Source organism: Barbus barbus, assembly GCF_936440315.1.
Source record: "Barbus barbus genome assembly, chromosome: 42".
Classification (NCBI taxonomy): domain Eukaryota; kingdom Metazoa; phylum Chordata; class Actinopteri; order Cypriniformes; family Cyprinidae; genus Barbus; species Barbus barbus.
Genome location: NC_136720.1, coordinates 18,451,064 through 18,465,801, shown reverse-complemented (window position 1 = coordinate 18,465,801; position 14,738 = coordinate 18,451,064). Strand labels below are relative to the sequence as shown.

Below are 14,738 nucleotides of genomic sequence, written 5' to 3'. Positions count from 1 at the left end.
AGTTAACACTTAAAAAAAAAAAATATATATATATATATATATATATATATATATATGTTATTGGCTGTAAAAGGTCCAGGAGAGTAATTTGATTAGTGAAAATATGTTCAGAAATATGAAGTATGTTCACTTTCAATAATGCTAGAATAAATATAGCTATAATATAAATATAGCAATAAATTTACCAAAATAATACTTTAGTAATCCAGTACAATTATTCGAGTACTTTACACTCCTGCAGATGACTGATGCTCAAAACATTTAAAATCATCCCATTTAATAAATCAGACAATTCTGCAAAATAGACCATGGAATAGAAACCCAATCTGGTGCACAAGAAATTGATGACCCTGTTACACCCATCACTGGAACAGATTTAAGATGCCTTTTTATCACATTAGGGAAAAAAATGACCAGATATGGGCAGGTTTACGGCATGGCATGTCTCCCACAATCAAAACTGTTGCTACACAAAAGCATAATTACCAACATCCTGACTGACATATTTCCATTATGGGTCCATTACAATATGTGATGTATTGATTTGTTGGCACAAATGTAATAATTTAATATGAATTATTTTCTTGCATGTAGCCCAAGCTTTAGCCTAAGGGTTTACAGGCTTTTTCAGTGTATTCTTTGGAAAGCAAACCTAAGAGGCGTTGGTGAGGTATTCTGAGGATGTCCCAACATTGTAAACTGGCAAAACGCTTCAGAAAAGCATAATGAGAACCATGTCAAGGTATTGCTAAATGAAGATGCAAAATGTACAAAAATGAACATTTAATTATCATCACAGACATCAAAGGTGAATTCAGCATTTGTGTTTTTGTTTCACCATCATCTCTGCTAATAGAACACGTCACCACAGTCTTAAACATGTCCTGTTGTCCGCACGGGTACAGCCCGTGTACAGAGCTTCTTCATCGGACTCTCCATTCATAATGTCCTTTCATAAATAGTAGATGAAACGTGTTGGTCTACTTCTTCTTTGCGGCTCTCTTCCCTTCTCCCTTCTTAGGTTTTCCTTTACCCCGCAGTTTCCTCAAGCGTCTCATTTCCTCCTTGAAATCCTGGTGCTCATCCCTAAAACAATACCAAAGAACATTAACTGCAGAATTTGAAGATCAAATGTTCATAGGTGCACTGTAAAAGAGCTTACCTGAAAAGCCCCATGAATCGGAGCTTCTGAGTCATTGAATAGTAGATCTTGTGCGGGGGGTACCAGTCATACACTTCTTTTCTCTGGGCCAGCGGGGGTTCTTTAAACAACTCTACCACTTTCATTGATTTGGAGTCTGTGTGACGGGCCACATCTCCAAATATTCGGGAGCTCAGACGGGCCATGCGCAGGGCATAGCTAGACAGACCAGTCATCTTCACCTAACAGAGTATACACACAGATAAATGCAGTAGAATGCATAGAATGATAATTTCTTATCATTTCTATGAATGCTTTAATGGAAATAATATAAAGAAAAAATTATAAAATATAATACTATTTAATATCTTTAAAACACAGTTGTGCATTTTATTAAACAGTCTGCAGTTACTTATGTTACCTAAGTTAGCAGATAACAGTTATAAAATTTGCATTCTTACCCTTTCAAGAAGCAGTCGAGGTCCAAAAATATATGCTTTATTATAAAGGCACGTGGACAGACATTGAGTACTGAAAAAATATATTCAGTAACTATTTTGAATATGGTTATTTGACAGTTCAACCTTCATCACACTGGAGAATATGAATAATGCGCATGCGCGAAGCAGGTCAAGCACTTCCCTATCAGTCTCTCAGGTCCTTAAAATAACAGTGAAATGTGGTTTAATCGGTGCACGTTTTCCACACTTCAAATTTCCCCAGGTTAAATTTGATTAAAAAAAAAATAACGAGAAAAAGCCTTCTGTTATACTATGACTTACTTATGCTACAGATTTCTTTCTTTATTTGTAAACACTACTACTTAAAGGACCTGGCCATAGACTACAATTCTCAATTATAAAATAAAAACAATTTCTTGTAGGCAGTCAGTTATTCGTGACTTAATCTTTACAGAGTTAAATGTTTGATTAATTTTGATTTAATTTTAGGCTTTGCCTCTTCAATGTAGAAAAGCGGTCTTGTGCGTCACAGGAAGTCGAATAAATGCCAAGATAAGAGTTCTGTCTTGATAACTGCTTTATAGCCTACATAATCATCTCAGGTCCATGCGTGCTGTAATTATTTAATCATTAGACTAACTTTGATTTATATGTATTTAAATTGAACATTAATGTGAACAGTTTCGTTATTAAATTTCTTTATTAAACCCAAGTATTGAGCATGTGTTTATTGGGCTATTCATTACAAAAATACTCATTTGAGCCCTTTCTTCTTCTAATTATTATTATTCTCATATAAAACGTTTTAAAACCACCTTATAAGGGCTGCGTGACGAACACTAGATGTGCTCTGGTATATTTGTGCACTAGATGGCGATATATGCATTACAAACATTTAAAAAGGTGGAAGACACACAGCCTATGATATAAATAAATAAATTGATGGACAGCTCTCTGGATTAGCATGACAATCACGTTTTTCTTTTCCTTCCAGAGGATGTATCTATTAACACAATTCTGGGGACAAAAAAGGAACAAGATAACACATCCTCAAATAGCACAAGACAAATTGCCTTGTGTATATCGGCTGAATTTTTTAGATTACATTGTTCAGTTTTCACTGTTAGCTGCAAATAAGTTCCAAAACAAACTTTGCCTCCCTTTAAAATGTAATTAAAATTTAGCTGTCATTCATACGGTCCTAGAGAAAATTACAGTCCAACAAAATTCAATAAAGAAAAGACATCTCGAATGTGTAATAAGAGTCAATCCAATGCATCAATATTATGCGGTTTTAGACCCATTTTGCAAATTATGTCACATTCAATATTTCAGTCTGTCAGTAGTAGCCTTTGCCTAAAATATGGCATAAAGATCCACTTTATTTCCAGTTTTCCTCAATTCTGTTCACTTCTGAGACAAATACCTGACATTGTTTTCACTCGGATGCTGACTTTTAAATACAAAACTTCTAAAATATTGTTTATAATTATATGTCACAATGCAGTGCAAACAATGCTATTCTCTATTGTTTATTGCATTTTTCTTATTTAGTAAGATAACTGAAAACATTTACATACATTTAAGAAATGGGCTGCTGATTGTTGCCGTTTCATTATACTGAACTGAATTTTTAATAATGTGTAGCCTCATATATATCAATCTCATACACATAAGTGTACACCTACACACAAATGTGAAATATAGCCTACACGAAAATCCCTACATTATCTGAAGGCTGTGTGGGCAACCCAATAAAACAGAAAAGGCTTACAATGGCCTCACTCACACAGATGCCACGGCTCTCATTCATTATTCAGCAATACACCTGACTGCTGTTGGTTCTGGACAGTGCATAGTGGTTTCAAATAACAAACCTTTATGAGTAAGAAGGGTTTGTGGGTCTGGTGTAGTATAATTTTAATAGCTCTGATAATGCAGAATGACAAAAATGAAGGATTCTGAAAGCTTTGATTATTTATTCATGAAAGACACCGGTTTCCTTTAGTATGTGTAAATCTAAGAGAGAATGCCAGCAAGGCAACTCCAGTTACAGTTCGACACGGAACCAAGAACAGTAGTGCGACTCCTTTAAGAAGCCACTTTAATAAACAATGAACATCTCATATTGACAGCATGACATCACCGCTGTTTTTCCCAGACAGAGGCAACATGCACGGAGGATGCTGGGACCATATTGTCCGAGGAGGAGGATGCACCATTCGCCAAATGTTCTAAGAGAGATGCACTCATTTAAACGTGAAGTGTTTGAGATGCGGCGTCGTTGAACGGTTTGATATTTATAGACCATTTATAAATGTGTGTCGCTGTGTGTTAAATAGGATTATTTGGCACTGCATATCCAGTATAGCCACACATACAGTGACTGCAAACACAAAACGGGCTGGATGTGCATTATTGGAGTGGAGTGAACCCGTTTAGGCTTTTGGCTTCAATTGGGGTGAGTACAGAATTTAATTGACTTTATCAGACCTAGAAACGGGGCCCGTGGGTTTTCCAACAATTGATGCTATAGCCTATAGCTGTAGCCTACATTATTATTTACTATAACATTCCTTCACAGGAATGATTTACTGTTTTGATCATAAGCTAACTGAATTGAATTGGTTGTCTGATTTGATGTCATCTTAATACATTTTCTCTTTAAGAGCAAACAATTTCATAAATGTTCATGAATCCTCTAAAGAGAATGCATGAGAAAATAAACATGACTGCGATGGTGCATTTTCTATGAAACAGATACATAAACCGGGAAGCAAAAATCTAGTCTTCCAGCGCCAGGTAGGCTAAATGTGATGGGAAGGGTTTGGGAACCGAAAACCGATTCTTATTCGGAACCGGTTTCATTTATTCAATACCAGAACATTTCATCGGAGTCATTTTCATCAATGCCGGTTCTTCAGTAACGTCATTAAATTATTTGATCATTAATTATTTTACCGCAAATGCGAACATGAAAATAAATAGCCTACTCCGACAGTTTCCAGCAATGTTATACCGAATCTATAGCGCGACCAACGCAGTCCGAGAACGACTCTTATGAGCCGGTTCTTTTCAGTGAGTTAAAAACATTGCCTACGTCCCAATGTGCATACTATCCATCCTAAATGCTATGTGATATTAGTAATTTTCAATACTATTTAGGGCAGATAGGTTGGATAGTATGCACATTGGGACGCAGGGATTCAGTACCACCAGCGTAGTCCAGCTCCCAAACAAAATAGACTCTTATGAGCCGGTTCTTTTTAGTGAATTGGCAATCAGTCCGATTCCCGAACAATTGACTCGGTTCATTTAAAATGAATCAAAAGCAATATAGAATCGACAAAAACTATTAGGCTACGTTTTGTGCTATAGCCTACTTGTGTTGAGAATTTATAATGACTATAAATATTAGCCTGGCAGTATTTGTAATTTGTTTGTGTGTTAATGCAGGCTACCGCCCGATGATCGCGACAGAAAGCGCAAACTGTTGTTACAACCTCAGGTGAATGCGATTTCGCTAGCGTCAATTTGGCCACAGGTGAAAATTTCGCGCTCTGACTAAAGCCCTGTTCACACCGAGAAGGATAACTATAAAGATAACGTTATTAGCGTCCACACCAGCGAACGATCGTCTATTATAAGCACAGGCTATATGCAGTCTTAAATTCTCGAGCTTGTAGCAGGATTGATTCTGATTGGCTGTCAAAGTTTTTATTTTTTTACAGAGATTTTGAATTTGTTATTAGGCTAATTTCCTGTTATGTTTTGGGATTTTTTTAAATATTTTTATTCACAGATGGTTTAAATCTAACACCACCTTTATTCAATGCTGTAATGATACAAATCTTTAAAATGTGTTATAAGAACAAAGAAAGCCCTTAAGTTTAATTCTTTCTTGGATTTGTATAGCCTAATTAAATTTAAAAGCCAATTTTGTTGTATTTTATTTTTGAAGTATCGGCTATGCATTTCTTTTCTTTGTATTTGACTTTCTGGTTTATTTTGATGCTTAATTTTTTTGTTCTGTTTTTGGTTATGCTCAACCAAGGCTGAATGTTGTAATGGGATTTTGTACCTTGTTTGATTGTAAAGTTGATGCAATAATTATTATTTTTTTTAATCGTTCATCAGCTGGAAAAAAATCGTTCTGAAAGTGATTCCAACGATATCGTTGCCTTTATCGTTAGGCCTATAGCTGTGGTGTGGACGCTGCTATTCTTGAATATTGAGAACGATTTTTAGATATAGCCTATATCTTTATCGTTAGTTATCGTCCTTGGTGTGGCCTTAACTTGCAATCTAACTTTTGGTTATTGAAACGTTTGCAAACTGAAACGTAGGCTACGTTAGAATAGTTTGTACCCCCACATACATTTTCTGGGAGGTTCAAACATTAATAATCCCCCGTGAATCGCGTCCTGTCTACATAGCCTGCCCTACAGCATGATAGACGTACGAAATCTTAGGTGACGCAATGGTACGTCTGGGCTATTTTGTGAAACTGTTTCGATTGAAACCCCATTTAGAGGGTGTTGTTTTAGCTTTAATATAAAAAAAATTAAAAAAAAGGCTAAAAAACTTCCTCTGCCTTCTTTTGAAAGGCTTGGTTCGAGGACTGGACTCGTCTCGTCAGGTTTCATTCACTGGTATTGGATGGGAAGGGCTACGGATGGACGTTAAATAAAGGCTTAAATAGATTTGAGCGGTTGAGCTCTCCAAAACAAATTCCACTGCACCGACTGACACCCGTTCTCTCCGTCCGCGCGCCCGGCGGGATGCGGCTGCGTGTCGAGGAGCTCTCCAAGCTGTTGTGGTGCTGACGCGGCTCTGAGCGAACGCAACGCGAGCATGGCTGCGGGGAAGTTGCTGCTCTACGCCGGTCTATCTCTGTCCCTCTGCGCGCTCGGGATGCTGGCCGTGGCTATCTGCTCCGACCACTGGTACGAGACGGACGCCCGGAGGTACCGAGAGCGGTGCCGAAGTTTCTCCAGCCGCCGGAAGGACCCGGGCTTTATTTACATTCCCAACAATAGCCTCCCTCTGCGGGCGAGCCGCTCGCGCCTGGACCGCTGGGAGGAAAAGCTGCTGCTGGCGCGGAACAGACGGCAGCTGTTCGCCATGAGCGCCGCCGATGAGTGCAGCAGGCAGTATAACTCCACCAACATGGGGCTGTGGAGCAAATGCCATCGGCTTGGATTTGATCAAGATATCGAGGACTTCATTCGAAAAGGTAGGACAGTGATGTGTTGTGTCTATCAGTGTGCAATGCAGATTATGCTTTCATGTCAGAAGAGTATGGTATTCCTCAGAACATCTGGTTTAGGGTGATTCTGAACTTTAAGCTTCTGCAATCAATTCAGCCCAAACCACTATTTAATCTAGCTTAGTTATGTTATCAGTTTATTTAAAAACTGTAAATTAGTAATAAATTTTCAGAGACATTCAAAACTGTCAACATATTTCAGATATCGGTTTCCATAGTCAAGCGATAATTATTTAATTTAACATTTTATGTAACAGCCATTCATACTTGGGTTGTTAACAACAACATTTAATGTCACAACAACAACAATAATACATTTATTTATTTATTTTATTATTAACTTGTTAAATATTTTCCTCTTACCCTGATCTCTGTCCTCTGTAACTTTGTCCCTTCACATAAATATTTGTGCAACTGTTATATGTGCAAAACAGCAAATACCCTTGGACTGTTTTTGATTCCTTAATTCTGTTGGATGAAAATCATATGGGGTAATACTCCTCTGTTTGTTTATGAAGAGTACATAAACTAATGCCTTAAGCTCTATGCCTATTATTATATTGGTTAATATATTAATTATGTATCCACTAAAGTCTCAAAATACATATTATTTATTTAAAAGCACAAACAAAACTATTTTTTTAAATTGGTCTTTCCTTTGTAGAAATCTTCAAAGAAAGCCTGTCCCATTTCTGTTACATAAAAATGTTGTTTATTAATTATCGCTTGACCCGAAGAACCTACATTATTATTATTATTATATTGGTTAATATATTCATTATGTATTCCACTAAAGTCTAAAATTACATATTATTATTGTTATTTCTTTAAAAGCAGAAACAAAATGTAAATTGGTTTTGATGATTGGTTAATGGTCACTTAGAAAATTTATGAAAAATTATCAGCTGATCCCTATTTTTTCAAAGATTTTGAGATAAAATGTTTAGAATCTGCCACTTATGTACACCAAGTGAATCAAATATAACTGAATATTCAGCATTCAAAATGCAAGGGCAGCAATGGTGCCATTGTAATATCTGCATACTGAACTGTGATCGGTTTTGTCATTCTCACATCTTTTTAAACATCTATAGCCAATAAATATAAACTGGCAGCCTGAAAGTCTGAAATCTTAGCACTATTCTTTTGCTACCCTTCAAGCACTAGTATTACCTTCAGGAACAGCAAATCCAGTGCAATATTAAACTACTGAAACATTTTCATGCATAAACTCCAGACATACACAAACAAACGTCAGCCTTCACAACTGGAGGCCTGCAATAGACATTACATCCCCATTTATGTGCACTGACATGAAAAATGGACAATAAATAAAATGGCAAGTTCAACACTCATGTGTTAGCAGGAGTGACGAATCCCCTGCATATAAAGGTGTGAAGCCCTATGGCTAGTCTCACACTCTGGGTCTTATTATCTAATAGTCCCTGAGCCCCCAAACTGTGCTAGCCCAAACACAGAAGGCTGTGTTTCAGTTAAGGTACACCAAAACAATTGGCCCAGAGTTGCTGAGACTCACACACTCTCCGGTTACACGCAAAACCTCTGTCTGCAAATGTGTGCATGTTCTGGAAAGCAGCAGCACAAAATGCCCTCTGAAATAAAAACAAGCTTATTTGAATCGTGTCACCTCCTCTTGTACCTGTGCCTAATGTGTATGCGATTACGTAAGAGGGATTTTTTGTTGAAGAGGCGCCCCTGTAGTGCTGTGTGTTACATGAATGTGTGCAGTAGCAGCCGAATGTGTGTTGCACCATCAGCAAAAGCTCATTTAACTCTCTGGGGCACCTGCCAGCCACATACTGCGTGCTGATTTGGGATGGGGGTTGCATTGATAGAATAATGCAGTGTTATTCTACACCATCTCTGCCATTCACCTTGGGCGAGGGGTGATGATGCAAGTCGCATTTTCCTGTGTGTTTGAGATATAATGAAACGTAAAGAACAATTTGTCATTAGCCAACCTGTAATGCTCAGATAAACAGCTGTTTTTTTTTATCTGTGCATGCTTTGTTTGGTAAATATTAGTCAATAGCCATGCGTCTTTATAAGTAAATGTGTAAATCCTAACGTTACATATATTTTTTTAAGATTATTCATATCATTATCTGGGTTGCAAGCACATCGTTTTATGAAATGTGCTGACTGTGCTTATAATGGCATTGCCCATATCTCAGAGGAACCTTAGTCTCTGTTTCTTCCCAGGATCCTCTCTTGGGAAAGAGAGAGGGAGGAATAGAATGATGTATGAGAGAGCAAAACAGTCGTGCACAGACAAGGGGTCAAAACTTAAGGGCTTAAAGATGGGAAAAGTCACTCATTGGAAATGAAACGTGCTCCATTTAATCTCACTATTCTATCTTTTGGAATTTAAATCAAAATACTTTCTTTGACTACAGCTTAATGAGCAATGATAACTATAAGTAAGAGTTTATTTGGTTAAAAAAAAAATACAATAATAAGCTTAACAATAACTGAGACAAATGAAATGTCAAATGTCCTCCCAGCGGGACACCTATCAGGGATGATGAAGACATTTTAGACCTAGAGCACAATTAAAGGGACGAGAGAGATACTCAACCTCCCACCATTAAAACAGGGAAACCTTAGGAGGTTAACGTGGCATGGGGATGCGAGGGAGATAAAGAGAGCAAATACAAATGGACATTGAGAGAAACCACAGCATGTATGCAGTTGACATGAAGGACAGATTTCAATGTGACCTTTGGATCTCAGTTTGCATATTCACAATGTTATTTGGACGTTAAATCTCAACTTATACCAAAAAGGGCCCTCCAAGACAAGGATTAGATTGCACTTGAGATCTCAAAGGATGTGGCCTCCTTGTTTTCAGTGTTTAAATTGTATGCCATGGGAGGAAGAAGCCACACCTTCATGGTTCAAAAAGTAAGCCGTGCTGGGACTCGGGCGCTGGCACTAATCAAATACACAGGTGTTGAGGTGGGATGCTGGTAACATTTCTTGGGAACAAGGAATAGACTGTGTAGTAGAGGTTTTATTGCTTTGAATTTCCTCTTACAATGATTTTATTCCAAAGCATAATATATCACAGAAATTGGGTGTGACTTTCAATAAAGTGTAGAGAAAGGGAAAAGCGTTCAGTAATTTTCAAGGCCAGGAGGCATTTAAGATCCTTGGAGAAATGATGCCGAAATAAATGAGGTATCCAGTAACCTCCCTTTTCATTTTCTGTTACGCCTTTCATTTCCAACAAATATCCATATAGCGAAATGTAACTTGACAGAGTGCCTGGACTCAGCCCACGACCAGTAGATTATGATTTGGCCTCAGAGTGTGTAAAGCACCCTCATTAGTGCAGGAAGAATATTTCTCGCTTAGTTCGAATAAGACGTCCAATTGTGCATTTAAGAATATGACAGACTTGAAATTAGCACCCTGCTTGATAACAGCTTGAGTTATATCACTTTTCCCCTCCTGTTAGAAATTATGCTAATATGATCATTGGCTACCATGTTGGAAGATATCGACATTTTCATCACACCATGAAAGCTCTCCGGCTGGGGAGGTCACGTTGTTCTTCAATGCAATTAAATGCGCTTTTCCTGACGTTTTGTGTGGAGCGTGTGCTCTAATCTGAGCCATTTTAGGGTTTATTTCTGGTCTTTTTTGGAGTATATAGTGCAACTTTTTCTATTCAAGACTTATATACAATATTTTTAAAAACATTTTAACATTCCAAAATGCAACATTCTGGGTAATGTACTGTGAAATCACACATCTAGATTGATTGATATATGTTATGACGACAGCAAAATGATTAACTTCTTGAAATAACATCAGAAAAATGGGAACATTAAGGACTTGATGGAGGTCAGTGGCATCAAGAAAGTAATTTAAGTTTCAAGGTAATATTTAATATGTTTTTTATAGGTTAATATGCAAAGATAACTATTAGCTGAAGGATGATTCCAAGGAGCAGTTCATTTTATATATATAAAAGTTGATGAGGATTTTTAAAAATTTTGTCAGTGATAAAGATGAGACAAAAAGTGCACACCATGACAATCATTTAACATTTTTAATTAAAACAAACTGTTGCCGAAAATGTGCCAAAAATTAGATCCTATTGTAGTCAAGAACATCTTATATTTTTATATAAAAATGTGCACTTTTACAGCATTATTACTCTTTTGGTAACCCTTTAGATTAGGGAACATATTCATTATTAATTAAGAGTTTTCCCTTAATAAACTCCTAATTTTCTGCTTATTGATAGTAAGAAAGGTAGTTGTTGTAGCAGTTAGGTTTAGGTGTTGGGTAGGGTAAGCAACTACTTATAGTGACTATTGTTCCCTGAAATTTACTTTTTTAAATTTGTTAATGCACGTTCCTGGCCTTGTTATACACAATTCATTGGTGCTTAATATTCTATATGAAATAAAGTTTGTCTTTTATCAAAACACAACTTTTCTCTTCAGGTAATGTTGCCAAACCTGTTCATTTTCCCATCCAAAGATCTGACACCATTCTAGTATTTAACGGCCACTTTTTACTCAATTGATCAACTTCAGTTGACCAGAAAATGTCACGTTATGAAAATAAAACGAGTTGCGAATGTCATTTTAGCCTGACTTAAAAACAATTCCTTGATAAATCTGTAATTTCAGAACCATGCCTGGAAATCACTCTGAAAATAAGCCACCGGAATACTTCTTCCTAATTAAAACGTATAATTATTTTCCTGTCACACTGCTGTAGGCCTGCTATAATTTGTCCCTGAATGCTAGAAAGCACAAGCCCTGCTTATAATATTCAGCTGACAGCCGTCTGTGTTTCCACGGGACTGATCAATGTCGGCGTTTCACATGGCACCATGCCGCAGAATTGAAATCGGAGAATGTTATGCGACCCAGAGTCATTGTGAGCCTCGTTGTTTGTCTTTCTGTTTTCCCTGATGAAACCTGGCACAGGTCTCCTCTCACAATCAGCCCTGCGAGGTGAACAAAGCGGAGGCGTGGGGGTTGCCGTGCAGGGAAGTGGAGGAGGATGGTTGGAGGCAGCTGAAAAGCTGAAGAAATGCCAGTAGTAATGCTGCACCTGAAAGACAGAGAACAGCTGTGAGAGAACTGCAGTGGAACTGTGGGTAAAACGTCCAGTCAGATGAATGCGGCTGCTTTGTGCAATTACAAGCAGAAGTGGAGGGATAAAGAATAGACGGCGAGGGCTGTTAGTCAAGAGGAAATGACACTCTGTCTTCCCTCACCCCTCCCCCTTCGCTCGATTTGTCTCCCTCCTTCTCGCAGCCCAATTTATATTCTGGCACACAGATTAGTCTCCTGAAAATGGAGTGCTGATGATTTCACCACCAAAGGACTGCACATTGCAGTGGAGTGAAGGATGGAATGAGGTAAAAGAACGAGTGGAAAGATTGTGTTTTACTCCCTCTTCATTATTTGGAGTTTCCTTACACAGAAGTCATCAAGAATGGCTCAATTTTTCCAAACACTTTTCCCACTGCTAATTCAACCCCAAATCGTAGCATCTTTGTGGCGTTTTGGATTTGCTGTCTGTGGGAAGTGGTTTTTTGGAGCAGATCAATCATAGGAAATCTTTGTAAGCTGAGCTATAAGAGAGGTATTGCATTTGAAATGACATTGATCCGTTCAGTTGCTCATTAGTTTGGCATTGAATTTGGGATAGTGTGATAAACACCGGATGATCTTCACTCAATATGAGTGGGTTAATGCCAAATCCAAAAGCCTGAAAAGCCTCGGTGCATTTTAAGGACTGAAAAAGTCTAGGCTAATCTCATGCATTTAGATATATGATATGAAAAGTAAAATGCAAAAACTATTTGCTTATTCGCCTGTTTTCAATGTACCTGCCATGGCAATGCAAAATAGCTCACTCGAATATGATTAACAAAGCTGTGGTAATCCACACCATAACTTACCAGCAGTAGGGTTGTCAAGATACCTACATTTCAGCCAATACTAATGAAATTGGATGCTTTTATCAGTTTTCAAGAATAAAGAATCATGCCGGATGAAGACCTGACTGGTCAAAGCATTGAGCTGTTTGGTAAATACATTTTTTTAGCTGTATTTTCAGTGTGCGGACAAATTTTTTCTTTATAAATTTTTGTTGATGCCCAATTTTTTTTTTATTCTATTCATTTTAAAACCACAGCAAAACAAATAAGCTTTTGGACTCACTCCTCTATTAAAATATTTAGATTAAAATATATAATATGTAATAATATATTTATATTTTACAATATATTTAAATTGAGTATTTATTTATTTAATCTGATATTTTGCAAATAAATAACACTTGACATTTTGTTTCCAATGATCTAGTAGAATAACCATTGAGTAATAAGAAAACAAATTAACTAATAAATAATAGGCAGCTGCAAGTACGACAGATAAATTGAAAATGTGGTATAAATTTCACAATTAATTCCAAAGAAACAAGTCATCTTTATTAAAATGTAAAAAAAAGTAGAAAAGTAAACTGTTAGAAATGATTTCTCTAGAATGACACTAAGCAGTCAGTTAAAGGTTAATTGTGTTTTTTTTCTAAATTAATATGCAGAGTCAACTACAGTATAATTATCATGAGATAATCTCTATGCACACACAATTTATCATCATCATTTTCTTAAGTATTTAGTTATTTACCAGTAAAAATGTCCTTAAAACATCATTAAAACAAGACAAATTTACTTGAGAAGCAAAACCTTTGAAAATAATAGGATAATAAGACTTGTTTGTTTTCAAAGGAACTTGATTGTATTTTTCATACCCTGCTGGCAGCACAAACTTCAGTAAATCGTGTTACATTTATGCTAAAAACAAGAAAAAACAACTTGCCAACGGGGCAAGAAAAATAAACTGAGCTTAATATCTCATGCAGTTTTAATTCTTCAGTAAATTTATCTTGTTTTAAGGATGTGCACCGCTCAGTCTTAACTTCCTGTTAGTGGCCATGAGTCTCAATTGGGTCGATTGAGCGAAAGCTGGAATCCAGACCTGATCTCTGATGTATAAGCTCTCCCTCCTCCTGGTGGACGCCCTTCCTCTTTCTCATCCCCCTTCCTCACATCCTCTCTTTTGATCAATGGTTCATCAGAAGGGCTGGACTTCAGTGGGGTTCAGCTCACGGTGCAATGACACCAATCAGCAATCCATTCAGGCCTGAGAAAGACAAGACGCTTGTTAAAAGCTCTATCAGAGAGAGCGGGCCGATTCTAATGAGAGCCACGTCCACCGCAGCTGCCGGCCTGAATGAGAGCTTTCAGGAAGCCGACAAAGCAAGAATGATGGCACACGGAGGAATGGCACAGCTGCTTCTGCCTCTTGGGTCAAGCGTGTGAAGGGCGTGCGAGGTTTCTCTGCTCAGGTGTTTTACGCTGTGAGTGACGGACCGAGGCGGTTGTTTGTTTTTCATTCTTCGCTGAAGCCGACAGATAAGGCACAGGCAGAAGGTTGAGTAACGTCATCTGTCAAGATGTGTGGAATAATTCTCTTGCTTCTGTTGTCGTGGCAACGTGAAGACACCTGACAAATGCTATTCTGCTTCTGATGCATTACATCAGAAATGGGAAGTCAAACCGCCAACTACTGTCCAACATTTCCTACAAGATGATACACACCGCCTACTATGTTTTCACTGTGTGGGTGACTCTCATGGAACCTGTAAACGACATGTCTGGGTCATATTAAAAGAAAATGAAGCCTATTTCAGGACCATTATGATATTTTTGCATTATGTTTATGACGATAAAGTAAATATTTACTGCAAAACTCTTATTACCAAAATTCTAATTACTAGAATAGAGAAAACACTGAAAACAAATACTAGT

At 37.4% G+C, this 14,738-nt stretch overlaps 2 protein-coding genes across 2 annotated transcripts in view; one reads left to right on the top strand and one right to left on the bottom strand.

Moving 5' to 3' along the window:
* Positions 1 to 263: 263 nt before the first annotated feature.
* LOC306861353 (small ribosomal subunit protein mS33-like) lies at positions 264 to 2,130 on the bottom strand. Its single transcript, XM_079403571.1, has 3 exons — positions 1,603 to 2,130; positions 1,163 to 1,383; positions 264 to 1,086 (listed from the first exon to the last, which is right to left on the bottom strand). The coding sequence occupies exons 2-3, from the start codon at positions 1,375 to 1,377 to the stop codon at positions 981 to 983; spliced, it is 321 nt and encodes a 106-aa protein (XP_079259697.1). The 5' UTR covers positions 1,378 to 1,383; positions 1,603 to 2,130; the 3' UTR covers positions 264 to 980.
* A 1,263-nt stretch (positions 2,131 to 3,393) lies between these two features.
* LOC306861206 (transmembrane protein 178B) overlaps positions 3,394 to 14,738 on the top strand; it is an 84,805-nt gene continuing 73,460 nt past the window's right edge. Inside the window, exons 1-2 of the mRNA XM_079403347.1 lie at positions 3,394 to 4,063; positions 6,210 to 6,838. Of these exons, the coding sequence (XP_079259473.1) occupies positions 6,457 to 6,838 (382 nt within the window). The 5' untranslated portion in view covers positions 3,394 to 4,063; positions 6,210 to 6,456. The remainder of the gene's footprint in view (positions 4,064 to 6,209; positions 6,839 to 14,738) is intronic.

Bases quoted from the DNA above. Each gene is read 5' to 3' on its own strand.
- LOC306861353 (XM_079403571.1), bottom strand. From the start codon at position 1,377: ATGACTGGTCTGTCTAGCTATGCCCTGCGCATGGCCCGTCTGAGCTCC. The intron at 1,087-1,162 runs GTAAGCTCTTTT...GTATTGTTTTAG, and splicing joins CGATTCATGGGGCTTTTCAG to GGATGAGCACCAGGATTTCA.